At 39.6% G+C, this 27,392-nt stretch overlaps 1 protein-coding gene across 1 annotated transcript; it reads right to left on the bottom strand.

Annotated features, from left to right (window-relative positions):
- Positions 1 to 26: 26 nt before the first annotated feature.
- On the bottom strand, positions 27 to 26,271 carry LOC136996602 (transmembrane protein 164-like). The gene is made up of 6 exons (XM_067317497.1): positions 25,807 to 26,271; positions 18,014 to 18,063; positions 16,110 to 16,176; positions 6,797 to 6,875; positions 1,417 to 1,517; positions 27 to 1,022 (listed from the first exon to the last, which is right to left on the bottom strand). Exons 1-6 carry the CDS (start codon positions 26,269 to 26,271, stop codon positions 816 to 818), a joined length of 969 nt encoding a protein of 322 aa, XP_067173598.1. The 3' UTR covers positions 27 to 815.
- Between the last annotated feature and the right edge of the window lie 1,121 nt (positions 26,272 to 27,392).

Raw genomic sequence — 27,392 nt, forward strand, 5'->3', positions numbered from 1 at the left:
GGCAGGTCGGAACAGTGGATGAAATACCTATTTTAGCCTAGATGTTACACGGCTTTTTGAAATAGTTTCAACCTGGTGTTTTTCCAGTCACTCAAAAACATCTCCAAAGCTTTAAGACAAATGGGACCTAGTTGGATATTAATCTACAGCAGCTTATAAATAAAGTAGCCGATTAAAACATAGTTTTTGTTTGCAACAATTTTTGTTGTTACAAATATTGTTGCAACAAGTTATTGTTGTTATTCTCCCATATTTTCAACCAGCTTAATGAAAATACAGTAGAACCTCATTGTTTCACACTTGTCACTGGGAGATTCAGTGTACATTTCTTCACTGTGACCATTTGACAACATTCAAGCACTAAGAGTTAAGCTAGGATGATGTACTTCAAGATATGCTCTGTTCTTATCAGTGATGAGTTATAATTCAGCTTTATCTCCTATTCCGGGATGTAAGTGTACTGATATTTAGTAGAAAAAAAGTCATAAAACGAGGCAGCACTGACACTCTCTTTGCTGGAATGTGGACAGATCCTGGGCCTAATTTTAAAGGGTGGCTTCGCAAGATTCTACTGTAATCTACACAAAATGTATAAAACACGGACCATTTCCAGAATAAGGCCACTAATTTTGCCATTGGCAATTAACAGTGAGAAACAGCAGTTAAAACACTCACTTGATTACAGAGGTGTTTTTGAGGCAATAAACTGTGGGAAGAAGTATAAACACACAGTCCTCTCATCCCTCCTCTTTCTTTTCCAGTAGGAGTATAGGTGTCTCTGCTTCCTGTATGTACCTATTCCCTGAGGAGAAATTTCAGTCTGTTTTCTTAGTGGGGAATCTAAACAAGTCCACGCTACATTTAAAGATGGGGACGGCGCTGTAAAACAGTAGGATTACAAGTTTCCCATGAGTCATAGTCATGACAGTCTGATGTCCAGATGCCCAGATTCGATACCAGCGCCCATAAAAAGGGTCCGAGATGGCTGGGCATAACATGTCGTTCAAATTCACTTCTGTGACCTAGGAAATGGACAACAGATTTATAAATTAGTAACATTTTGTGTTGCGCTGATTCAGACACCTAAAATGGTAATTTTCAAATTACCAGAGTAATCAAAAGTGTTTAGCTGGCAATCCTTTGCTCACCATCAGTAGGCCAGCTTTCAGAAGGAAAGCAGATCTGAAGGCAGTTGCGCATTTAAGAGATGGATTTATACACGTGCATAGCTGATTTATACAAGGTTTTGCCACTACTTGTGAAACATGAGATACAAATGGCCATTAGGACGTGCAATTAAAAATTTGTATTCAAGTAATTTTATCCATGTGAATCTGAACACTTTGAAAAACTAGTGAGTGTTTTTACTTTGAATGTACCTGCAAACTATCCATGTACTAACACACATTTACTTACCAATCCCAGAATCTGCAAGATGCTAAAATGATATACGAACATAAGCCCAGTAGACAGAAGAGCCCACCAGAAATTGGAGAGTGGTTCTGGAGTGTCGATGCCTTGAAAAGAAAGGAATACATTAGTATTCAGCTGAATTACTGTGTCCAAACACTCATGGAAAATCCTCTTTTCTCCTCTAGATGTTGGGGTATCTGGTTTTAGCTGATAACCTAGTGACTACTGTTATAGTAATTAATATTTGAGAACCTTACTTCTTACCTGGAGCATCTGGATCAGTTTCTTCCCTCCTTCTGCTCCAACATTAAAACGTACAGTATATTAGCTCATTAAGCTTGCCTATTTTCCACCAACACCAGTGATTTTCACCTCATTTACCTAATTTTTCCTTCTAACACAGAAGTACTAAATGTATCCAAAAGCAGGTTGTTAATCGTACTCAGACACCTGCTCGTTATGGGAGCTATGACTTTAGCCTGCACAGAACTAACCCAGGTAGTGGCAATTACTGCGCAGTCCTGTACTGGAGTGTGGCTTGATAGCCATTTCCTATTTTATTGTTGGTTGACATCTATTCAAGTAATTTGCACCAATAATGCACAGGAACAGAAAACCTTTATAAAGTAGTCAATCCATTAGTGACAGACCATGCTCTTACGTGAAAATTGCTGTGGAGATACTCTCAAATATACCCTATAAACAATTTTATGTTCAGTAGATATCACAGATGCTGTAAAGTATTTGTCCCCCTCAAATGAAGCAGCAGGTACCACAGTATTTTGGGCCTCTCCTCCTGAAAATGAGTTTTGGCAATTTAGTGAAAAAAACACAATGTCACATGATCTAGAGTTTACCAAAGAAGTAAGAATACTCTAATAAAAGTACCTTCAGATGCAAGACTATTTTTAGAATTAAATAGTCACACATATAGCGAGAACAGAAACAGCTTACAGAGTTGTCAGTCTTACTAACAGACACGTTAATAAGATGTGGGGAAAATATTACTTTCCTTATGACTTTAATAACCTAGGGACACACACACAAAAAAGATGCACACTGTCATGCTGTTCAGACTCTGTAAAAAGCTGTAGACTTTCAGACAACTATAAAAATACACTGTCATTTTTATCTGCCTTTGCCTGCTCTCTGCCCTGTTAGATATTATCAAATGTTGACACGTATATTCATTACTCAAAGGATGCCTTGTGGCAGAGACGGGCATATTCATATTACCCTTCACTAGCTAGCACATTCAGCAATAACCATAAAGATTCAATAGACTTCAGCATAGGCTGTACAAGCCTACTGGAGACTGAGAATAACTATGCACATGTGTAGGTAGCTATGACTACTCACTACACTAAAGCTGGTATGAGTACGCCTATGTACGGTATCTTATGAAGAAAAAGGCAAATAACTCCTTTTCCCTGCTTCACCGCACCACCATTCAGTCATGCATGCTCTCTGTTTTAAAACCACCAGAGGACTGCTTTCTCCATCCTTATTGCCCTTTTACAATCCTTTCCTGCATTTATTTTTCTGTAATTTTGGCTGTCATGCCAGGTAGCTACAGCAAAATCAATGTAATTTAAAGAGAAATTTCTGAAAGTTACAATATTCTTCCCAAAATTACCTACACTTTACATTCTAAAGCAGTAGAGCTATCCATTGTCCACTGAAAATAACATAGCGGCTCCGTTCCTAGTCAGGAAAGAGCAAGAAGTTGGTGGTATACTTGAATGACAGCACACGTATGCACCCCATATATCAATCGCTCTCACTGTGACTTTAATAAACAACAACATTATTGTAATTTCACCCAAAATACAATTGCATACCATGTGTTAGTAACCAACCTGTGATTTGATGCAGCCATGACAAAGAGGAGCAGGGAAGCTACTTTGAAAGCGTAAGGCAGCTTATAAGAGTTCTTTTCCAGTGGGCGGATGAAGGTCAGAGGAAGTGTCTGAACTACAAGCAAAATCCAAAGTTAAAAGTGAACTTGATATGAATAACGGAGTCCTCTGTAGTTAAAGGGAGAAAATTCAGACTCGTCTAATACTTCTAACATACTTAGCAAGTATGATCTAAGAGCTGGGGGGTATCCTGTTTACAAACCAGTACAGAAAGCTTTACTTAAATAGCAATGATATTAATTAAACTCTGCTACCCGAAAACGTCGGTAAGATGGCAGATACATGATACCACCTGACGTATGGTTTTTCATTATAGATAGTGAGAGAGGAAGCAAGTAGCTTTGGTGTCAGAGCTTAAGCGACCACAGCTCTATTACCAAAGTACCAACTTTAAGTGACCTGGTCAAGCTATACATAAACTTTTGTGCTGCCTCCCCAGCTGTAAAGAAAATGTCATTTGACTTGCAAAGTTTTTAGTGTTGTCTTCGCAGTTTTAGGTGCATTTTTAACCTAGATGCAATATACAAAATAATATTTAAATAAGTTAAGCTATCTAAAACAGCTCCCAGGAACTGGCAGAGTAGTGCTATACCATATTTGTTTTCACATGAACTCACCTGGTTGACATTTACTTATGTTATTTCAGAAGTATTCTATAAAGCCTGAGAACAGATGGTACTGGACTAAAGAGGTAAACATTCAGAAAAGCTGGGATTCAGAGACCTTGATATTTGGGGGACAACTTAGGGGCCTACATCGTTTCACTAGGCAACATGTAAAACTCTAAAATAGACAAGCGGTCCTAGCTATGAAACAGGCTTGGAGGAAGAATGCAGTCTTTAAGAGATTAAGTAAATTGCCCAAGATTACAAAGCAGAGCAATGGCATAGTTTGGCTTTGAACCCATGTTTCTCGTATCCAGCTCGAACAATCTAGTCAGAGAATCATGTTTCAGCAGACACTTAGGAGAGCTGTTCAGGTTCTTCCAGCTAAGAATTTTGCACTACTACATCCTCTTTTTTTTCCTTGCAAAATTAAAAAAAAAAATAGTTACTCTCACACTCCACAGACTTCTGATCTCACCAAATAATAGAAAATCCCCCTCGCTTGCTAGACTTCACAATCCTGAAAACAACAGTATGATATTCAGTAGTGTCATTATCCAGACATCGAGGGACAAAAAGGAAACAACGACCTCCGCACAGAAACATTTCAGAGCGATCTGGATTCCCACATGTGTTTTGGGATACTAATTTTAAATTCATATCTGGGATATTTTGTGAACGTTTCTCATTAGATAAATAATCGCTACAGATTCTACCTCTCTGCAACAGTGCTATTTAACAGATGACTGTTTAACAGGCCAGGGTGATCTACTTTCCTTAGCACACAGTCTGTTAACAACGGCATACAAAAAGGAAAACTGAGATCCAACTGAGAGGTTGTTTGAACGGCCTGCGGTGGGTTTGTCACAAGCTATTTGCTGCTCACATGGGAAATCAATTTCGATATGTAGCGGTGAGCTTCACCATCTCTCTATTCACTAAGAATCACAGGCACTTCTTATACGGTATGTTAAGCACATTCAAAAAAATTTAATCCGACTGCCAGTCTGGCACTAATCTCATTCTCAGAAACGCTCATGCCCCAGACAGTTGAGACCATTCCAGATCAGGGGCATCCAAGTAGGCTGTATATTTGCTCTTGTGTTGAAATAGCATGGTAATGGATATTTCAGTTTAAACTTTATTATTTCAGTAGCGCTGTTGGGAAGGACTTAATATGGATTCAGGAGATTTGGGTTCATCATCTGCTTCTGCAATAAGAACTCATGTGACCTTAGACAAGTCAAATAGTTAATTCTGTCATCTAGGCAATGGAAGTGTGGCTTTAAAATCTAAAGATCAACAAGGAACAGAGACTACATTTCTTTTATACTTTTTCCCCCATGAAGTCTTGTGCTAGTTCTAGTGTCCTTACTAATTATTTATTTTTATTCAAACTTCTCAAAAAATAGGCTTGTGAAAATCTTTACAGAATTTAACAGAAACTAATACTCTTTTGTATTTCCATCTAAGCATAAGGCAGTAGAAAATTACTCTTCTTTTGATTGCAAGCAGAGATTTATATTTTTCCCCTGCCCAAAATACAACCAAATCACTTTACTCTCTCCATAGTGTGGACAACCTGGGTTTGAATTGTGAATTTTGCACACCCATTTTAACAAAGAGGATGCTGGAGACTTAGCTCCCCCTGCAGTCTAATATGTCTGAACCATACAACGACGCTGTTTGACACTGAAGTGACACTGATACAGAGGCCTCTGATTAAGCATAAAGGATATTCCTGGAACTTCAGGTACATCTGTTCACACATCAGATTGCTCCATATGCTGGAGATCTCAAACTGTAAGAAGGATTATTACCTGAACTCTACTGCTAAGGAGTAGCCACATATTAACTCTTATTCCATACCATTGTGGAATGATGCCATTTGCTCACAGCACAAATATGTGGCTGGCATATTTCACTAACAAGAGACAAACAGAATGATCTCTGAATTACCGTACTTCACTTTTTCTTTGGATCATTTTTTACTTCACTTCACTCAATAGTCAAGAACAAAAAGGAGGTTACAAACTTATAGTATAGTAAGCGCAAAGGATTATAAGTGGCGGCTGCTGCTGTAAAACACAAGAGATTCACCAGAATGAAACAGGCTGAGTTTGTTCTGAGCATGTGCTAAATTGTATCCCACTGCTTGGCATCACATCCCTAGGTTGTCAACTGAAGCTACTGAACATCCAGACCATACATTATGAGCTTCTATTTCCTAAATGAAACAATGCAGCTCTGCTGGACAATGCGGCTGAGGGCACATCAACACTAGAGGGGGACAAAGCATCGCGCTTGAGGAACACGTTCTACATTACCTTCTCAGGGGTGATGATTAGAAAACCCCCTGTCGACGCAATGGTTTAGGATTCCCACACTTACTGCAATATTACAGTAAAGTGAATGCAAGATAGTAATCCTGTTTGAGCAGACAACAAGCAAGCTAGCCTATTTTACTAATGTGTGCCACTACAATTCATTAGAGCTTCAGAATTCCAAGAAATTATCTAACTAGCTGATTAATATTTACCTGGGATCTAATGCTAAAAAGAGATCTTTTCAGCTCAGTTTAAGGTGCAGTACTTCCCAAGAAACATCCAAGAGGGCAAAAGTCTTGAAAACAACATAAGCCTTTGGGCAAAAGACCATCTTTTTATTCCCCTAATTCAGGGCCTGATGCTGTTATCCAGGATGGAACTCCAACATATCACCAGAAGCTATTAAGTAACAACATACAAAAGAGTAATATATACTTCAAGAAAAAGAGCAAAATTTGTGGTAGCCATTAGGCACATCTTGTTCCATTGGGTGGGACGAATTCAACATACAAAGGGCAAAGTGCCAACCTACCTCCTTTCCGCAGCAGATAGAAGGGCACAACATAGAGCATCACATGCTGGATGTAGTAAATTTCCATTTCAAATGGGAGCTGAGGAATAAGGAAAACATTTGTAAATATTTTTCATTATTAACACCTGAATCACAAGGAACCATTTTTAAGAAGGAAAACTGCTCCTCATGCCCCACAAGAATCCCTTCATTTAAGTTCTTCTGTCACTGTGTATATTAACAAAGTGATGACAGACATTAATGGTCAGTGCTTTGAAAACGCAGCTATCTGTACCCGTCCCATCCTCCTTGCCGCTAACACAATACAGTGCTTCTAGCAGAGAATTCGCAAAATTAGCCAGCGGCACAATAAAGGAGGAATAACATAAGATAACATAAGCTTGCTCTCTTCCTTTTCCCAGTTAGCATAAATTACCAACAACAATGCAAAAAAGCAAAGTAATCAAACATCCCCCACATGGCAGCAGCCTATTTACAAAAAAAGTTAACTGCTAGCTTGCAAGTGATAGAAGGCTATAAAGCAGGTATTTTAAAATCATTGTAATGAAAAACAAGTTATTGCTGAGAGAGCCTGTGCAAAAATTTTCAAAAGACCTGATTTAGCAAACTGCACACGTGCAAAACTACTGCGCTTCTCTTAAAACCAATAAAATTCAAAATAGATGAATACCAGTCAATCTTCAAGCTGCAGAAGAATGCATATAAACAAGTTACCTGTTAGCAGATGAGCAATACCTGATTTACCACTAACAACTTTTGAGAAATTACTGTTAGACATTTGTCTGTTTAGTCGAATTCATGTTTCCTCTCACAGGAGGGGTCAGACAGACTGTGCTAAAATAATACTGTTCTAAAATTAACCTGAACCAGAGCCCAACTAATTCTAATTCTAGTTCTGTATGAGTTAGAAAAAGTAATACACTATATCTGAAAGTTATTCCCATCTCCTGTAAGTGTTTTTGTCTATATCCATTTGTTACAAAAAAAAAAAAAAAAAAGGCTCAAACTAGACCATAACACATTTAAAATTGAACAATGGCAGGAAAAATTCAAATTCAAACTTCAGAATCCAAGTTGTTGTTGCAGTTCACTTAAAAGGCTGAAAAGACATACTTTTCTAATATATTTCAGATGTGAAAATTGGACAATACCCTTACTTGAGTCTGAAATCTCACAGGAATAATGCAAAGCCAAATCATTAGCTTTGGTTTAAACGCAGGCTCATTTTAAATGCTAAAATGCTAAAGTGACTCCGGATGCAAGTATTACTATCATGGCTTGTCTGTTCAAAAAAACAAACAAACAAACAAACAAACAAAAAAAAACACCCAAAACCCCCACAAAAAAAAAAATCTGCATCAGCAGAAGTCAGAGATGGAAACAGTTCAATTTTCTTCCTAAATAAGTCAATAAAGAGCAGGTAAATACTACAGTGATGTTTTAAAGTCTACAATTCTTTTTAATCCAATTTTGAATGTAAAAGCTGTTAAACCCAACAGCTGGATTCCATTAGTCCTGGCATCCGCCAGCTGAATACTTTAAACACTATCAGTGTCCTGATTGCAAACTCCAACATGTTAGCTTACTCTCCCAAGAGCTGGCTGAAACGATCTTCCATACAAGCTGTTGGGTTAATTTGCTCCAAGTATTCTGCATCAAAACATAAAACCAATCAAGATAATAGTATGCAAAAGCAAGAACTTCACAGAGATTCTGAAGTTTCTTCAATATTAATCTTTCTTTTGTCTCCTGTATTACCTGTTGAAAGACACCTAGGGCAAAATAAGGAAATCAAACAAGAAGATTTGAAAAGAGGCTAACGCAGCTTTAGTAATGGAAAAAAATCCCTGTACCTCTCCCAGCTGGAATACGCACACTTCAGAAACAATAGCTCCTAATAGAAACAATACAACACGAGGCACTCGGTCCCTGCCAAGGAGCCTTCTCTAGTATCCTGTGGTTTCATAAGGGCTTCTGCACTCGCCGAGTTGTGAGGGTCAGTTACACAAACATCACACTCAGGACACTTCTGAGAACAGAGTAACAGTTATTTTGCCGCAGTAGTGTGGACAGTAACTTTTTGTGTAAAACAAAACTACATTTTTTTGCTGTGAAAGATTGATTGTTCTGAAGCCCGGCTAATTATGCAAGTGCATTTCCTGGTATGGAACTGACAACGCAGACTTCTCTGTACAGCCAGGCACTCAAGCTGTACAGCCAGGCTACAATAAAGAGAAAAGAACAAACACAAAAGATTAACTGTAAAGTGGTACAGAACAACTGACTCATCCGGCTCTAAAGGTCTGGTGTGTAAATTGTTTTATCAATAAACACTCATTCACAGATAGCAGATAGGTATCTTGAATGTGCAACAAGAATTTGCAAGTGGAGACAACACAGAAAGGATCACCCGTCAATCCAGGATTTTAAAAACCTCTTCATGAAAACAAATCAGCAGTTTAGAATGTGATCAAGTTTGAGATATCCAAAAATCAAAGCAACACTTATTCACAGAACACAAAGGAGCTCAGAATACTGCCTCCTGAGTTAATTCATCATCAATTCATTTGATGGTATGCAGCTGCAAAGGCCATGAGGATCTAAATCCAGACTCCAACAAACTAAAGTAGACCCTTGCCACAGGCCCCAACAGACGTGTCTTCTCCCATCAGATGCCTTTGGTGGAACACAGCAGCCACTCTCAAGAGCAACAAGGAATTCCCTAGTAACAGACCAATGTCTTGATGGTATATTTCTTTATCCACACCTGTCCCCACACTCAGAAACATTGAATGTTCATTACCAAGATGGACCACTCTGAAATCTGTATATTAATTTTCAATCTGTTTGCTGACTGTTTGCCCTAAACTCCTCTCTCCCTTGCAGGCTGCTAGCATCACTCTTCCTGCATTTCACCTTGTTTCCCTTCTCAGGGCATTAAAACTAATAAAGGTACAAGACAAAATGACAAATTATCCATTTCTTCTACTAACTCATATTCTAGGCTCTTAACAGTCTAAATGAACACAGAGTACAGGCTGCCCTGTTACTCAAGATAATAGGTTCTTTTCCTTTAAAGGTTCCTACTTGAAGAAAAATCTGTTCATTGTCCAGTCACTGGTTTTAACATTGGTATAAAATCGTGCTATGTTCAAAACACAACCTAATACTGACATACACAATTCTTCAAACAGGCATACAAAATCCAGAGTACGATGTTAGCATATTTTGAAATAAACATTTAGACTATTCAGTTTTTACATTTTCTGATGAAATTTTTGTTAGAAGATATATACGGTGTTTTGTTTTTCCAGGAAGAGTTCAGCTCAAAGTAGCCACATCTGCTGCTTGCCCCCACATCAGCCCAGTATGGTGCAGATTCAAAAGTGCCACATTCCCAGGAGACTTGCTAAGGGCTCACTGGAGACGTACCAAGAATAAATAGTGAGCAGGCAGTAAGTTTTCATCCCAGGAACAGGTAAGTTACGTTCAGCGGTCTAGCTAAACTCTTAGCAGCCACTTCTACTGCTTGTGAGACTGCAGAAAAGAGAAACTATGTGATGAAGGATTAGAACTTGCCTCTGAGCAAGAAAAGTCACAGCCATCAACAGCAGTCCTCTGAGCACGTAACGGATGCCCTAACTTAAACCAGCTATTGCCCTAAGGAAACAATTAGGTCTTTCCATTGACTGCACTAAGATTTAGAAAAAGCTCTTCAAAACTATAGGCTTCTGGGCTGAACTCTATTCGAAGTGCTGATATTTAGATGCGAGTTCCTCCCTGCCCTGCAAAGTGTGGCAACTAGTGTAAACCCACTTCAACTCAGCAGTTGGTTTTCAGTGGAATAGGAGGTTGCTACTTTGCTCTATTTTCTGAAAGCAGTACTCCTCCCTCTGTTAATTATTTATTCCTTGGTTTTATATTTGCAACAACAGCTCAAGCACCGTGTTGTGCAAGAACTCTCCCTCCACCATCCCCTACAAAGACTGCAGGGTATGACAGAAAAAGGGACAAAAGTCATTCAACTCTGCCCTTTTCTATAGCACACCCAGCAGGAAGGCTAGGTGTCTGCATCAACTGGCATTCTGTACCAGTAGCTTTCCTAGACACAGTCAGTAACCCAGATTCATAACTTATAATTAAGGACTAGTTTCCTAGACAGGGTCAGTAATCCACAAATAAACCACAAGCAGATTTTTTAATTTAACCTGAAAAGCAAACCACAGTATATGTGAAATGGGAGATAGGGGCTGTATGTATATGTATGTGTGTTTGTGTGTGTGTGTGTGTGTGTGTGTGTGTGTGTGTGTAGCTGTACAATGCAGAAATCATGGGGCAAACAGCTACTAGGCCCATGTAACAGATGTTGGTTACTTCTCAACATACTCAGGATAGCAAATAACTTACTTGGCAGAGGAGAGACAGCTGCCAGAGAAGTTTAGGAGAATGGTCTAAGGACAGACGTGGAAGTCTTTAAAAAGAAAAAAAAATCCAAAACAAAAACACAAGTGGCCTTCAGAAAACAGATTATTTCCAGTCCTGCTAGGACTCATTTCTCAAGCAGACATCCAAACTGGCAAGTAGCCAAGAAGTTGACCAGGGCTCAAGTTACTGTTACACTATTCAGCCAATTTACAGCTCAGGCACCAGTTTGTCCACCTGGCATAGATCAGATAAGGGATTCCCACATACCTGAGTGAGGCAAAAATAAAGATATGCTAATGTTGGCATTAATGTCAACAGCAAAGCCACTTAAAATAAGTGAGTAACAGGGCTGTAGCTAAGTATCAGGCACCCATCTGTGTGACATCTGTGCTAAGGTCAAAACCAGTTTCCCCAGATTTTATTTGCAACAATTCCTTTTCTGATATTTTAGGGGCAGCTTGTTGCATTCAGATTTCCTGCCATACACCTGCTTGTCTGTAACTGATACAAATACATATTGACGAGTGTCATCCCCCCCACCCAAAAAACCCTAATCTCAATTTCAAGTAGGCATCTGCCATCGTCTACACAATCCAGTCAGTAGAGAGAATTATAATATAATCCCTTAAGGTAGCATTAATTGATCAGTTCTATCCAGTTTTATCTAGTTCTCATTTTCAATTAATCCTATGAGGGTGGGCATATATACACAGAGGGAGAGAATCAGAATCTGCATCTGCTACCAAAGGGAAGCGTTAGCATGCACAAGCACAGTCATGAGATTTATAAAGAGAATCTGTTTGTGCTGAAGATTAGTAGAGTTAAGACATGGTGGAACACAGGACTAGGAATAACACCTTGCTACAGGGATGGAGGGGATCAGAAACATAACAAAACAAGAACAACAACTATATTTTTACTAGTGTACAAATGCCAGAAAATCCAGCTAGGGCAAACCCCCAGGATTCCAACTCATGACATACCCAAATGCTGCTAACTTGAGAGGGAATTTTTTTCTTGGCCTGTCACTACACAGGATGAAGCTGACCAAGAAGGTTAGGAAAATGCAGTTGTTCAATGCACTGCTGAGCTCAACGGTATGCGTTTATTTTAACTTTTATTAGTGTTTTCCTTATTTGACCAGTGCTAGATTTGATGTTTATTGTATCTCATAAAAAGGCATCCCAGTCTCCTGGTCACTCAATCTGATCGTACAAACCAGCTTACATGTAATGACTCTAGGGACACAATCAGGCATCCACAGAATTGAGTCCAAGATAGAAGATGTCAGTTTGGTACAATCTCTCAAGGTGATGGGAAGCAACAGTCTCCTGTTTCCTTGATCTCACTGATCTCAGAACTCTCTCCCACCTACCTGCCCAGAAGCATGATCTCCCTCCCCCACTTTTAAATGAGTAGTTGGGTCAGGTGTCCAGCTTCTCATGCTCTTACTTTCTGCCAGACGCTATCTATTACAACTCTTTACAGATGTAACTAGCTATACAAATTTTTTATATCAACCATGTATACAGTAAAATATATGTCTTAAAATATCACAAAACTGAAATAAAAAGTTGAGGCATAAAATGATGACCATTCCTGACTGAGTCAAAAGCTTTTCAGGAAGGCATTACAAATCACAGCAGAGGAGCAGAGAGCATGGACAAATTTATTGCACTTTTTTTGGAACTTCCGACTAAGTGTTAAGAGTTATTCAGTGCTTTCAGGAAAATGTCATTGTAGACAATTGCAATGACAGTTATAGAGCAGAATGCGTGTCTACCAAGAGATAATTTGGGCCAAAGCTGCAGTGCTATAAAACATCACCCATATTATCTTGTGCCAGAAGACACACAGAAAAGAGACCGGCCTAGCAAGCAGCTGTTAAGCCAAAAATATCTTAGAGCTGTATTTATTCCAAAAATATTTTCTCTTGGACATAGTCCTTTGGCTCCTCTACCTCTAGTTAAGGGCAGAATTTTATATAAGTAGTCTGTATTTTTCCTGTTCAATCACTACTGCCCAAATATAAATGAGATCTACTATAATATCAGAGAAAATACAAGCTAATGATTTATTAAAACATTTCAACATTAGTATTTTAACCTTAAAAGGTTACTCCTAAAAATCCGATAGAAATCAGAAAGCTACCTAATTTGAAATATGAAATGAGAAGTATTCAATTATCAAGAAATCATATTTGAATTTTTCATTTAATGCCCTTTCTATTCAGCAGTAACTAGTTTTAGTAAAAACAATTGCAAACTGAAAATAAGCATTTCTAGTATGAAAAAGAATATGTGTAGTTACCAGATTAGGAAGGACAACCTAAATCTTGAAGAAACTCTAGGCTTACGCTACTGAATACACTGAAATCTGAGAATGATGATCAAGCCTTCTGTGCATGTGTGTCTTATGCTGTATGGAAGATTATTTCTAACGTGCAAAAGCCTACAGATGAATGCCATTAATATCCTTTCTCTGGTAACTAAACCCTGTCTCAGTGCAAAGTTTCATAGTCTTAAAGAAGGGAAGGAAGAGATCATGTACAAATCCATAATAAAATCTTCAGTTTTCAGGTCTCCTAGCTACCAGTGTGGCCAATCAACATATCATCCATAAAATTCAATATGGAAGCAGACTTTTATACTTAATCCTACTAAGACTGTCAAGATTTGCAAATGGACAACCACTTGTAAGATCTGCAATGGCAACTTCAGACTCCAGTAATATAGATAAGTAATAATCTTGCTAATAATATAATTAATTCATATGCTATACAGATACAGATATGAACATTTTATCCAGACACCATATATATGTAAGCAGGTAAAGTCAAGAGTGAACACTATCTTAGAAGAAACATTTAAATAACTGCAACAAAAAAAATTCTTGCAAAGAAGTCAAAGGTATCTTTACTTGAAAAAAAATGAGCAAGCATGTGTACATACATACATACGCACCCATACGTGCGTGCATAACAGCTCTTAAAAATAATCCTTAGAAATATTTTATCCGGCTCAGATTCAGGACAACTTTTCTTAGCATTAATTCTTGATAGGTTTGAGTATTACTAAGGACACCAACAGGCTAATTTTTCTTCCAGAAGACAGGAATTTTGTGGCAGTTTTGAAAACTTGGAGGAAGAAACCCTGCTGTGCCTAATTTGGGGGGAGAGCAGGTGACAGACACCAACAACACTGGGCATTTTCCAGGCCTGAGGAATCTCCCATACTCACGTGTACCCATTTCTAGTTGTTTTAGTCTCCCACTACAGCATTTTAACCATGGGCCACATGCTTTCCTTGAAGCTGCTTTCAAAGCCATCATGTTCACTGTCAGTTTAAAGATCAAGGTGGAAACGACAAAGAACTTTGTTCCACACTTCCACTCTCCACGTTATTAACTCTCCACATTGATTTATAAGCACAATCACAAAAAATTCCAAGACTAGTATTTTGGATCCATTCTAGTGACCTGTACCAGGAATTTACAGGCTGGTAAAGTGGACTGTGAATTTTCCTAAAACCAAATATATTTACTTAGCATTCACTTTGATCGTAGGAGGGCTGTTATGTGACTTCACTCAGGAAAAAAGCTTATTGATTGAGGTAAATAACTTGAAGCAAAAAATCTAATTCAAACTATAATCTGTAGGACTAATAGCTCCCACCAGGCTGAAATAAAGACCATATCTATAGCATATTCAAAGGCTTAAATGATGCTGACAGGCATACATCTACTAACAATCTAGCCTGCTTCAGTACCAATAATATCAAAACTTTGGCAGCAGAGATTTCAGCACCAACTATACAACTCGAACCCTGAATATGCCCTTGTATTAGCAGCCTACACAAACTGCATTGCCACATCTTCACTGGTCTTGCTTGCCAAAGTTTCCTAGATTAAACCTACCCTGGTTACGATACGATGCCACGGCTACATTCCTGAATGCACTGCTGCCACCCTACAAAAGAGCTTAGACTTTTGAATTAACCTAATCATGTGAAAGATATAAACTACTTTTTTTCATTAACTTTTTTTCCCCCATAATCAATTTACCCTGTAAAACACAAGGACAAAAGGTAGGGCAGTGTAGCAACCGACCTCCAAAAGAAGTCACGCTTGACAGCTCCATCTCACAACTTAGCCATTCTACAGTCTAACCTTCTTTTTACACTTAAATTTTATTTATAGTTTTACATGCACCTGCTTGAAAAGAAACTAGTTCTTCAGTTTCAAGCATTCAATACCATTGTCTCAAACACCGTCAAAATACTTACAAAGAAAAAACTGCATTTCAGAAAGCAGTTTGTTTGCTCCAGCAATGTAGAAGAAACACCTTTTAGAGAGCTTTACAAAAAGGACTGGGATGAAGAAAGGCAGCTACTTGCAAGTGTTAGTAATCTGACTACCATATTCAAAGTGGCAAGTTCTTCATAGTAAAAGAAGCAACTCAGTGATAATCTAGTACTTCAGAAAGATCTTAGCAAAAGAGCTAACTTACCTGCTTTGAGTGAAACACTCTCATCCCATCATTTTCTCAGTGTCTTAGATATCTCTTCAATACACAAATCCAGCAGGTATTTATAGATCACTCAGATTCATTATGCAAACAGTATGTATCCTGCTGAATTTAATTAAGAGGGAGGAAATATTTGCAGAAACAAAGATATGGGAATAAAGAAGTTTTCCATGGCCAGTGAATTTACATGCAGCAAGAAATTTTAACTGTCAGAACTTGCTTAGTATTTTAGAAGTATACCTCCTAAACCAAATCTGTGTCATTTAGCCACCTCTAAAGACAGCTCAAGCAAGGGTCAAGCACGTTTCTAGAGAAAGCATTGTAGAAACACACACAAGAGAAGGAAAGGTATAGTACACTCACCAGACGCGTGTTAACAACAGGAAACAGCAATGCCAAGAGGGCCCCATTTAACATATGCATCTGTAACCTTAGAAGAGAGATGAGACATTATTTTCACAGATTGGAAATGAAATGCAAACTTTTTTATGTAGTATGTCATATGTATATGTTATGTATAGTTATGTAGTATTTTATGTAGTATGTCTTTCATAAACGGTAGCAAGAGATCTGAGAAAATTCTGCTGGCTTGAATTTGAATAAAGCCACTGTTAACTGCAATAACCAGGATAAAAACTCTCTTTAAATAAACATTTAAATAATTTCCTGAAGTAGGACTGCTTTCTAGAATGAACTTTGGATTCCTAGAAGGTTTGGACTGCCTGTTCATATTAATCCTATTCATGGTCCAGGCTGCTAAATGGTTGAAATTGTGCTGTTCATTTTGCTTTCAGAGCTTAAAATAGATATTTGACGAAGTTTTTACTTCCATCCAACTCCATAAACGTACGTGACATCAAACTAAAGCTTCAGGAATTTGGAAGAAGTCTGATTTTTGAGTCACTTAAATAAAAGAAGAATTATATTTGTCAAGATGCAACAGTGAATCCCAAGAGAAGAACAGGGAAAGAAAGTAGTATTTAACTTACAGTGCTGTATTTCGTACAGCTTTCAGTCCTCTCTCCCTGAACCACTGTTGCATCAGGCGCACACAGAAGTAAGGTCAGAACTGTTTAAGTTTACTTTATATAAGAGATAAAGTAAGGCATAAAATTCATTATACAACCACTGCCTGTCATAAACTCTATTAAAAATTACAAAGTTTGTAAGTAAATTGGGGGGGGGGGGGAAAGAAAAGAAAAAAGGTATTACAATTCCAAAACAGTTCTTCAAATGTCATTTATACGTCAGGACCTCAGAAAACAGAAAGGCTCATTCTGAAGAAGAACAAATACTGCAGCCTCTGCCCTGCAACCAGGCCTTTGCAAATGCATAGTAACTCCAGGATTTCCTAGACACCAGACTTACTTTGCACGCTCTCTGAGATGAAGAGGCACTAGTACTGTATCTCTGTACTCAGCCTACTCCCTGCCCAAATAAGGAGCAGCAGGGAAAAGTTGCAGCCAGACAGTAGCACCTCCAACACAATTCATGAGGCATGCCCCCAGCATCATATTTTCCAGTCACTGCCTAGACCAAGACAAGAAAGAGACGAGTGAACTGTCATGGTGGCAACTACAGCCATTCCTGATTATCATTCTGTCTGGGAAGTCCCATGACCCTCCCCACAACATGACTAGTGGTACCCCTATCACACAATGCACGTGAGAGAGCGCCTTTGAGAACAAGAACTCTAAGACCCTATAGGCACAAACCTGTTAAAAGTATGGGCTGTTTACTGGACACTACTGCACTAGTCCATTAGACCACTTCCTAAAATTAGTAACGATAAGCAATATTATAGAAAAGATTGCACACATTTGAGAAATAGCCAAATCAGTAAGAATTTGCTTTAACTATTTAACTTATCTCCACATTTTAAAAAATAGACCCATACTGTACATATGGCCTTCCATGAAGATCAGCTACTAGTTTTTAGTGAAGATAATCAGAAAGTACAAGGCACATGACATAAATTAAACAAGCCCATAGGTTAATCTGCAGAAGGACACCTGTGCTCTCATCAACTAATGGATGTTGTTAGTGAGACCAAAGCCACCACCAGTACAAAAGAAACAAGGGTAAGTGGACTCAGCACCCACAATTGAAGCCATGATCCTTTTCAAGGTCTCATCTTTCAGTCCAACCAGTATGTCTTTCTGACTAAGGGCTGGATGCATATCTTAATATTTTATGACTTAAGCCATGATCAACTTCTAAAGCACATCATGCAAGTAGATAGAAATGTAGCAAGGACAAGGCATTACCTGAGAAGAATCATTGCAACCCGGCATGGAGGACAGGCAAGAAGAAAAATCTGAAACATTAGGAAAAAAAAAAAAAGAAAGAAATTAATGATACAATCTTATTTAAACTCTATTTTGTACATCTTTCTTCCCCAGTTTTGTATGTCACAGATCATTTCTAACTAGAAGGACTGTTTTACAGCAGAGCTGCAAAAGACTAAAAATCATGAACAAATTAAAAGGTCTAACATTACCTACATATACAAGGATTTAAGCAGTATGAGCAGCATCTAGGATTCAGCTTCTGCCAGTTCCTAAGAAGCAAGTCAAACTCTAGTCCATTTGAAATTCTGTCATTATTAAATATATATATATATATATATTTAGATATAGATATATCTAACTCTCTCTCAGGGCTTTTTGTAAAGCAGATTACTGTATTACCAATCACTTAGATCTTCAAGAGCTGGGTCCTGCACTGCTGAGGCAAAGGAGAGCTTTGTCATCATAAATGCTTGGTATTCAGCACAGCAGTGACCTTATCATGACCGGAGGATATCTCAGTATCCGTTCTATGGATAACCTTAGTAGTCATCTTTAAATACGCCTGTTGCCTTATTTCCATAGAGTATTTTTGAAGTACTGTTTAAATTTCACCAGTAATTAACTAGCTATTTCCTAAGATGAAAAGTAACATAATGCAGTGTGAGCAGCATATATTTGTTTCTTTTTATAGGCCAGACTCCTGTCATAAATACAACCTGGTTTAAATCTTTATGTAATAAAATATTGTTGATTAGCAACAGTCTCCCATCCAACTTTCAAGGATAACCGTCATCCTTTGATACTGTTGTCCAAACCTCTCACAGCAACTTAAAACACTTCATATCAGCAAGTTTTACTCAGAATACAAAGAAAAAAAATGCGCAAGTGTTCAGTGCTAAATCCTCCCCCCCCTCCCCCCGCCATTTTTCTTTAATATTGCCCACTACTGGGAGGAAGGGGTGGGGGGGAAAATCGTACCTAGTCTGCTCTGTGAAAGTATTTCAGTGAAAAATGGATCATGCTTTTTTCTTTGTTTCTAAAAGAAGTGCACAATAGATTATTTCATTGTCAGGCTACTAGTCAAATCATTAAATCCCTTCAAGTGAGAATATCTGAAGAACATATCTGCTTTGGGGACAAGTTGGATAAATTCAACAAACATATTTCTTTGAAGTGCTACAGGGCCTACCTGGCCAGGTAACTGATAGATGTTCAAATTAATTACTATCAGGTCATGTACTTGCTACAGCAACAATAGAAAGGTTGAAGCCTGGATCATTCTATTCAGCCCTTGTGTCTAAAAGGGCCTGTTATTACCATATGAATAAATGTGCACATTTCAAATATTTTATTTCCAGTGCAGGTTCCTAATATACAGCCATTTATTTCTCTAATCAACTTGTATGTTTTAATTCAAGTCCATCAGTCTCAATAACAGTTTAGAATGTACACACACTCACAGGAAAAAAAAAAAATCTTTTTCCTTAGTCGTACAGAACTCTACAGTCTTCTATTTAAAAAGCAAGGCATTTCAACTCATCAAGGAAGGTTAAAGAGTAAGCGAACACAATGGACGCATGATGACAATCTGCTAGTTGAGGCTTTCTTTGCAAAGGCAAAGAAAAAAAAAAAGTATATACCACAAAATCTTATGTGAGGTCTATATATCACCTTACACATTAAGGCCCATATGGCTTCTGGGAAAAGTGTCCAACGCTTACTAATTACATTTCATTATTCCATCATTTGATATTTTTGCAACAGACTGTCTACTAACTAGACTAAAGTTCCTTCAGCTGTGGAGTATATCCCTTCTGTGGTGGACCATAAAATTTTCCCTTCTGTGGGGACCATAAAAGTTTTCTACAGGTCTTTTATAATACCTAGTTTTTCCCATGCTCTTTGTATATATTAGTCAAACTTTTTAAACATTCCATGAGATAAGGCACTTAGAGTCCTACTAGTTTATTTGAAGCTTTAAATTCAGGTATCTTATGATTTCCTTACATTCATAAGTATGACAGAAGAGAGGTGTTACATTAGAAGCATTGTTCATACTTAAATGAAGAAAATTCTACTCCTCCAGTACATATTTTTTTTCTTTTTATCTCCTACATCTTAAAAAAATATATATTTTTTTTCTCTGTGTACACAAAATAATCAAAACAGAAATGTGTCTTAATCACACCAGTCATTTATTTTTCTGACTGCAGAGCACTCCAATTACTGAACAGCAGAGGAAAATAAACTAGAGTACAACTCTATGTACCAGCTGAATCTTAATGTACCAGCTGAATCTCACCATTGTGGTGAAACAATAGCAAGTATTTAAAAAGTATGGTCGTAATAGTTACAAAGATTGAGACGAACACATCAGCCTAATCAAAAATACTTTACTGCCTCAGAGACAGGCAAAAAAGAGAAAAGGATTCACAGCTGCTCATTTTCAGGTCAGCTCTACAGCAACACACACAGTTTCAGGATTTGTGATGGCAAAAGAAATATTTACTATTTTGAGCATGCAAGTCCCTCTGTTATGAGGGATCTTTCAGAAAAATGTGTTTGACTTCCATTTTTGGAAAGGATAGCAGGGAATTTAACTAGAATGTTTATGTTAAAACTTAAAGACAGTGGAATAGATCTTCAAATGTTTCAGCTTTAGCAATTTAATATCAAGCACTCTCTCTCTAAATACCTACTTTCCATGATAAATAAACCTCACCACCTCTTAAAAGGAATGCTTTACAGACCCCTTGTATCAGATTTACAAAAGATTATTTCACAGAGTACATTTAAACATTAGAGAGCATTATCATTCAGCTCACATAGTAATTAGCAGCCTGAAAATATCTAGTTCACAGCAGACACTCATAAGCTCTAACATACTGAGTGTTCACATGCTCATCCCGTAATAATATTACATTTCACTTTCATCCTGGAAACACCATCCTTAGCCTTTAGGTAGAAAACAGCCAAGTCTTATAAACTGAACAATATCATATTAAGTTAGTGACATGGCTGTGAAGAGTACCCAGCTTCTGTTTTCCTGGTGAAACTCTGAAGGTTTTACTTGCTCAGACTAGCAGAGACAATAGCCCCCATCCTAGCTGATACGTTGCAGACACAAGACAACATCTCTTTGAAAGTACACTGAAGGAGGCTCTTCCACACACGTTTTTATCTGATCATCATTGCATACATTCAAGGCAGAATAGCTAAACTTTCAATTTGGAAAAAAGCTAAGAAACAACCTCAGTATCCCTCCTCATTTTGCCAGATGTGTTACCCATTACATTTTTGCATGTTACAAAGGAAAAGAAGGACAAAAGAATTAACTGGAAGCCCAAAATGTACAAAGTAACATTTTAGAGAGGAAAAATAAGCTATAAAACATCCATTGTTTGACATGCTGAATTCTGGGCACAGTTCTAGTCATTCCCTTCCCTCTCACTTCTATACACACACCACTGAAAATACAGCAGATTTGGGAAAGGGTTACAGAAGTCAACAAGAATGATCAAAATATACTGAATAGCTTCTATACATGGATCAACTTAACACATCAAGAATCTTCAACCTGAAAAAGATTTTGGGTGATGGGAGTGAGAGAAAGAGAAGATACAAAATCATGTGTGGTCTTAGGACTTGTTATCTGCGCGTTTCCTTAATGTGGGCACAGCACTGCGAGTCAGGATGCCTGAGAGACAGAAAGTAGCGTTTCAATCTTTCACCAGCACAGGATCAGGAGATTTGGAGATTCTTTTCAAGTAATAAACTACAAAGAAATTCAAAACACTGGTAAATCTGCAAACTGAAGTTCACTTCAAGCCTGAGGACCCAGAATAAAACAGAAGTCAGAAAGCCAGTCAAATTCCTAGTTGCTCTGCAAGGCCATAAATATCGTCCATCCCCATGGGAAATATTTCTGGCATGAAGAACTGCACGACCAGCACTCCCTCTGCACAAGCCCAAATACAAAGGTCACACCAGAACACATGATGGGTCAGCAGGGCTGTTATAAGTTGTAGACTGTAAGGAAGAGGCAGATTGCACTGCCTAACTATTCGTCTACTGAGAGGAGACCTGAAAGAGACTAAACTCATGGTTGCATTGAACCAACCCAAGAATCAGCCTATTCCACATTCCATTTCTTGAGCCATGCACCAAGAAAGAGGAGAAAGCTCCAAGTGATATCTGTAGGTCTGGGACAGACTGCAAAGAAGGAAAAGGATATTTTCCCCCCTGCAGTAATATGCTTAAAAATTTTCTAGAGTGAACATATACGTGATCCAGTCGCTCAGTATTTGATGGAGTTTCCAAGAAATACCATGTCTGAGTTCCTTAAACATCAGAGATCATTATTTTCTTAAATCTAATTTATTAGTCACCTGCATTACTGTGGTAGGTAGTAGAGCCTGTATGTAAAAGGACTATTCTGAAGACCATATCAAGATAATATTGCATGAGTTCATTCAGGAAAACTCCTGTAATCACAAACAGGATCACGTGAGAGACTACAGAGCTGCACAGGGATCAAAAGACAGAAACATCATGACCTAGAGCAAAACGTTTCTTCCTTTGGACTTAGATGCACTGTTCTCTCTACGAAGTAAACAGAGCAAAGTCTATAAGGATTCACACCACTGTTAAGTGAGGTCAATGGAACATTTCTTTCCCTTGTGTATCAATCCTCTCCTCCCATGCAAAAAGCACAGAGAGATGAAAGGCAGTCTTCACTATTCCTATGGTAATGTATGAGAGGAGGCATTCTGTAGGACTTCAAAATTACTTTCAACTCTTCATTTGTCAACTAATCCAAAAGGAATATTTTGCAAAGTATGCCTTCCCTACCTTTAATTTCCTGGCAGCATTGGCAAGATAGCGATATGTAGCTATCACGAAGTATTACATTTGCCCTCCACAAATTCCTGTTAAGTTCCTTCCCTTTTAATCACTGGAAGCAAGCATAACCACTCAAAGGAAATAAGCAACTGGGAAAAACAGGTATTTTTTTTTATAAATTCATTTTTAGAAGTCAGAATTTACAAAAAAATACTCCTTGACATTGCAATAATATCTCTAGGTAGAAGTCAAAAATAACATTCATGGAAAAAAGGCTAGATATCCACTGAAATAAAGTGGTATTTTGCAGCAGGTTTAGGGGCTTTGATTGATTCTATCAGTTTTCCTAGGGGCAAAAATATTAAAATGCATCCACATCTCAGAAGTGTGAAAAAAAAATCTAATATTGGAACAAACACCTAAAATTCACAGAAGACTGCAACTTTATGAAACCACAATGAACTATGTTAACATTAACCTGACGGCTCACTTAATACGAACTAATTTTCTAATCTGCATGCACTACGGTAACCCCTAATAGTATTTTCACTTCTTGCACTTTAAAGCATTACTTATGCTGCAAATATCAGATCAATTTTGAGATATCAGAGGTTTCCATTATTTGATTTTTCCAGTTCATACAGAAATAATTTTATTCAAACAATCTTTCACAGTTTGCAAATCTAGACTTCAGCAATGCGCAAGCGCACCAGTATGAGTTGGAAAGAGGTGAAGAACACAGTCAGACACACCTAGTTTTCTATTTTCCATTTAACTGTATTGCCAGATTGGACATGGTAAGAAAGGAAAGGAATTGGGGGGCAGGGGGGGAGGTTATTTGTTTGTTTGTTTGTTTTTTAATCCAGCGGTGCCTCTTTAGTACATTTGCTATGAATCACTTTTGGTGGAGGGGAAAAAAAAAGGCCATGATGCAAGCAGATTTTCCTAAATCAGCATTATTACAACCCCAGCATACTCAGATGTTGAGAGAAACTCAAACTTCAAGATGTAAATGTCCCAATATGTTGCCAGGCTACTACCTAGAGTAGCTAAAATTTACTACTTTATTTCTGCAGCTCTTGCATAACTTATGTTTTCCATGTTATGGAAACTATTAGGCTCGCTGGCCTCCATAACAGGGTCCGACCCGAGGTTCCTGCTGAGGCAGAAGTTCGAAGTCAGACTGGAGAGAAATAAAATTTAGTGATACACGTGCGGTAATTACAGCTCGAGCTGGGGGCCTCTGAAGAGGGACCCCGAACAAAGAAATCTCTGGGCAATTATACCCTTACAATCTAAATTCCCCACCCCTTAAGAGATAGTTTGGACCAATAGTAATAGTTAGGTCTGGGTTCTTCCCCTTCTTCCTTGGGCCCCTTCATTGTCTCTAGGCAGGCTGTTTCTTTTCTTATCTTCAAGGTTGGCTACTCCTGCTGTCCGTGTAACTTCTTTATCCCTCCAGCTTGAACCGGCTCTGGGGCCCCCCTTTACTTATCTAGGTAAAAATTCACAGCCCGAGGCCTAAGGCTTCAGCAAATTTAGCTACTAATGCTAAGCAAGTTATGCTAAGCAATTAATTCTAGACAGCTTCAGTCCAATATTCTCTAACATCCACTTCATTACCAATACTGACTAATTGATTGCACAGCTATTGTTACCACTTTATGGGCAGCAAGTGTCCTATAGTCCTATGAGCTAACGTTGCATCACTGCTAAGGAATTTACATACCCTACTAATTAAGTTCTGGAACAGCAAGTTAATCGCTGTAAATGTCTTGAATATTTCTGTAAGGAGCTTGGTTTTCCCCTCTTAAAAGGATACCCATCTTCCTTAGACCTCTGGTACAAAAATGTTACCGTTCCTTTTTCAGGAAATACTCTCCAGGAGTGAAAGTAAGAACTGGCTTGATCTGATATAGCCTAGATCAGTTGCCTCAGATCCTTTGCCTTCTGCAAAGGGAGACTGAGAGTAAGAACTACATTGGTTTGATTTTTATTTGTTATTGCTCTTAGACAGATGTTTTTATTATGGCAGCTTTTATGAAAGTCTTTTTGACATTCTTTTATTAATTTTTGAGCTTAAATTTTGTAAATTGTCCAGTGTTGAGGCTAGAGCATTAGAGAAATTAAACAGAATAATAAAGGAGTTTGGGAGATGTCAAAAATAATTAGTCTCAGTGAAGGTGACTTCTAGATACATGTACAGGACTATTGGAAAATATAGCTCGTATCACAGATATCACAGTTCAATAATTGTTTATGAGTATTTCCATTATTCCAACAGCTACACAAACTGTATATTAAAGTGCATCTGCAAGCTAGACACAAGTCATTAAGTTACACAGTGTATCCACAGGTATTCAGCCAGCCCGGTTATTTCATCCCACAGACAAATGTGACACAGGTAACACTGATTTCTTTACCATTCGGCTTTTAAAATTAGAAAGTCAAAATCAAAATTCTGCACAAGCAGTAATTCACTTCTTCAACAACTTCACAAAACACATTTGCATCCCTGAAAAAAGCTTACCTGAAAAACTTACCTGTGAACTGCATAGGTCCTTTAGCAATAGCCTGCTTTCATTAAGTTTGGTGAATTGGTAAATTGGTAAATTTTACCACTACTGTCACTGGAAACAGCATTTTCTATTTTTGAAGCAATAATCAGGTAAAGGTAACTAATGAGAGTTTTTATCTTTTGCCTTTCCAAGCAGGAAGTCTGACATTAGTATTTTCATTTGACTTTTGTTTCTTCAGAGATTTCAGTTCAGCCAGTTAAAAACTAAATCAGTATTAAAATGTTTATATCAATTCTTGACATTTGTACCCTTGCTATGCACTTTTGGTCCACAACTGACTACATAAAAATACTGCTTTGCAAGTATAAAGCTAAAGCAAACTTCCTGGTAATCACACATGGGCCTTACCTGTGTCATAGTGACCACATGACATGGATTCAGCAGGTAAATGACAGTCTTGGTAGCAAACTTGAACCCCACCTCCAGCCCAAAGACAAGACAGAGAGCCACCAGTAGCAGGTTTTTGCCCAAGCTCTCCTGCTTAGCCTGGGGCTGCTGTAGCAGATGACCCTCCAGCTCCCTGAAATGCAGCTGCCTCAGCTTCCACAAGGACAGAAGGATCTCCACAAAACCCACACTGAGGAAGACCAAGCTCTCCAGCAGACGCTGCTGCCCGGAGAGAAAGGCAGCACATTCTGGCCCTCCATTGCCAGCAAAGTTGGGGTCCGCCCCCCCGTACAGCCAGCCCAGGAGGTTACGGAGGCTGTAACGGGACATGGTGGGATAGTGCCTCTTCTCCTCCCCGTCACCATCTGGCAACAGGTAGGAGCAAGATGGAATCAAAGCCAAAACGCTGTCGGGCTGACGAAACATGAAAGGTAAGGACGTCCCCTCTGTAAACTCCTTCCCTCCCGAGTTTCAGGAGAAGCCAGCAGCCCAGCTCAGAGCAGGGCTAAATTTGGGGGTTTCCTCTTGACGCCAGGACGGTAACTGCAAGCAACAGCCTGCAAGGGGAGAGGAGTTACAGGTGAAGGGGGTCACTGAACGGCGCCGCCAGCCCCTCGCCCCCAGACCCATTACCCTCCCACCCCCGCTAACGCCCCTCGCTCTCCCCCGCCTGAACGTTACAGGACTGCCCTTCTCCCCGGCCGGCACCACCACGCGCCCCGCCCCGCGGCCGCCTCTCTCCCCTTACCCGGCCCCAACGCCGTCCTGCTCGGCTCGCTCCCCTCGGCCTCGGCCTCGGCCTCCCCCACCTGCGCCCCCCGCCCCTCGGCAGCCCTGCGCGGCCAGCGGCGGCCGCTGACTGGACGCCGAACGCCCGCGATTGTCCGCCGAGCGCCCGCTGATTGGACGCCGAGCGGCCCCTCGCCCGCGCGCCCAACGGCCGCTGCCCGCGCGCCCAGCGGCCCCTCGCCCGCGCGCCGCGGTCGGCGCCCTCAGGGCAGCGGCAGCGGGGGCGGATAGCGGCTCCGTTAGCGAGCGCGGCTCAGAGGCAGGCCCGGCGCCCCCCGCCACGGGGCTGGCCCTGACGGGCGGGGAAGGAGGAAGCAGTGTTCCCCTCAGCGGCGGCGCCTACAAGCCCGAGCGGCCGGGCTGTGCCCACCGCTACCGCGTCCCGCGGCTCTCCCAGCCCCTTCCCAGTGCCGTAGCATCACCCCGCTGACGTGCCTGACTCGCACCGAAAAATGGACGAGCCCCCTGGATTGGCTGCGCGCGCCCGCCCGCTCCTCCCTCCGCCGCGGCTGCTCCCGCCTCTCGCGGCTGCCTCCCCCGCCGCTCTCCTTCGCTGCTACTTCTTCCTCTTCGTCCTCTGCTAGGTGCCTCTCGCTCGCCTTTCTCTCTTGTTTTCTCCTTCCTCTGCTCTCCCTTAGCTGCCTCCCTTTCCTCCTCCTCCCTCTCGAAACCAGCCTCCATGAGACACCCGAGGGTTGTTCTGGGTCCTCCCTCGACCCGGCTCCCCTCTACACTCGGCAGAGAGGAAGTAAAGGAGC

The sequence above is a fragment of the Apteryx mantelli genome, unplaced genomic scaffold (genome assembly GCF_036417845.1).
Source record: "Apteryx mantelli isolate bAptMan1 unplaced genomic scaffold, bAptMan1.hap1 HAP1_SCAFFOLD_53, whole genome shotgun sequence".
NCBI classification, from domain to species: domain Eukaryota; kingdom Metazoa; phylum Chordata; class Aves; order Apterygiformes; family Apterygidae; genus Apteryx; species Apteryx mantelli.

What these genes read in the sequence shown, in the direction of transcription:
- LOC136996602 (XM_067317497.1), bottom strand. Translation starts at nt 26,271, where the DNA reads ATGTTTCGTCAGCCCGACAGCGTTTTGGCTTTGATTCCATCTTGCTCC. An exon ending in CTGTTGTTAACACGCGTCTG is followed by an intron (nt 6,876 to 16,109) that starts GTGAGTGTACTA and finishes CTTATTCCTCAG; the next exon opens with CTCCCATTTGAAATGGAAAT. An exon ending in TCTTGCAGATTCTGGGATTG is followed by an intron (nt 1,023 to 1,416) that starts GTAAGTAAATGT and finishes TCCATTTCCTAG; the next exon opens with GTCACAGAAGTGAATTTGAA.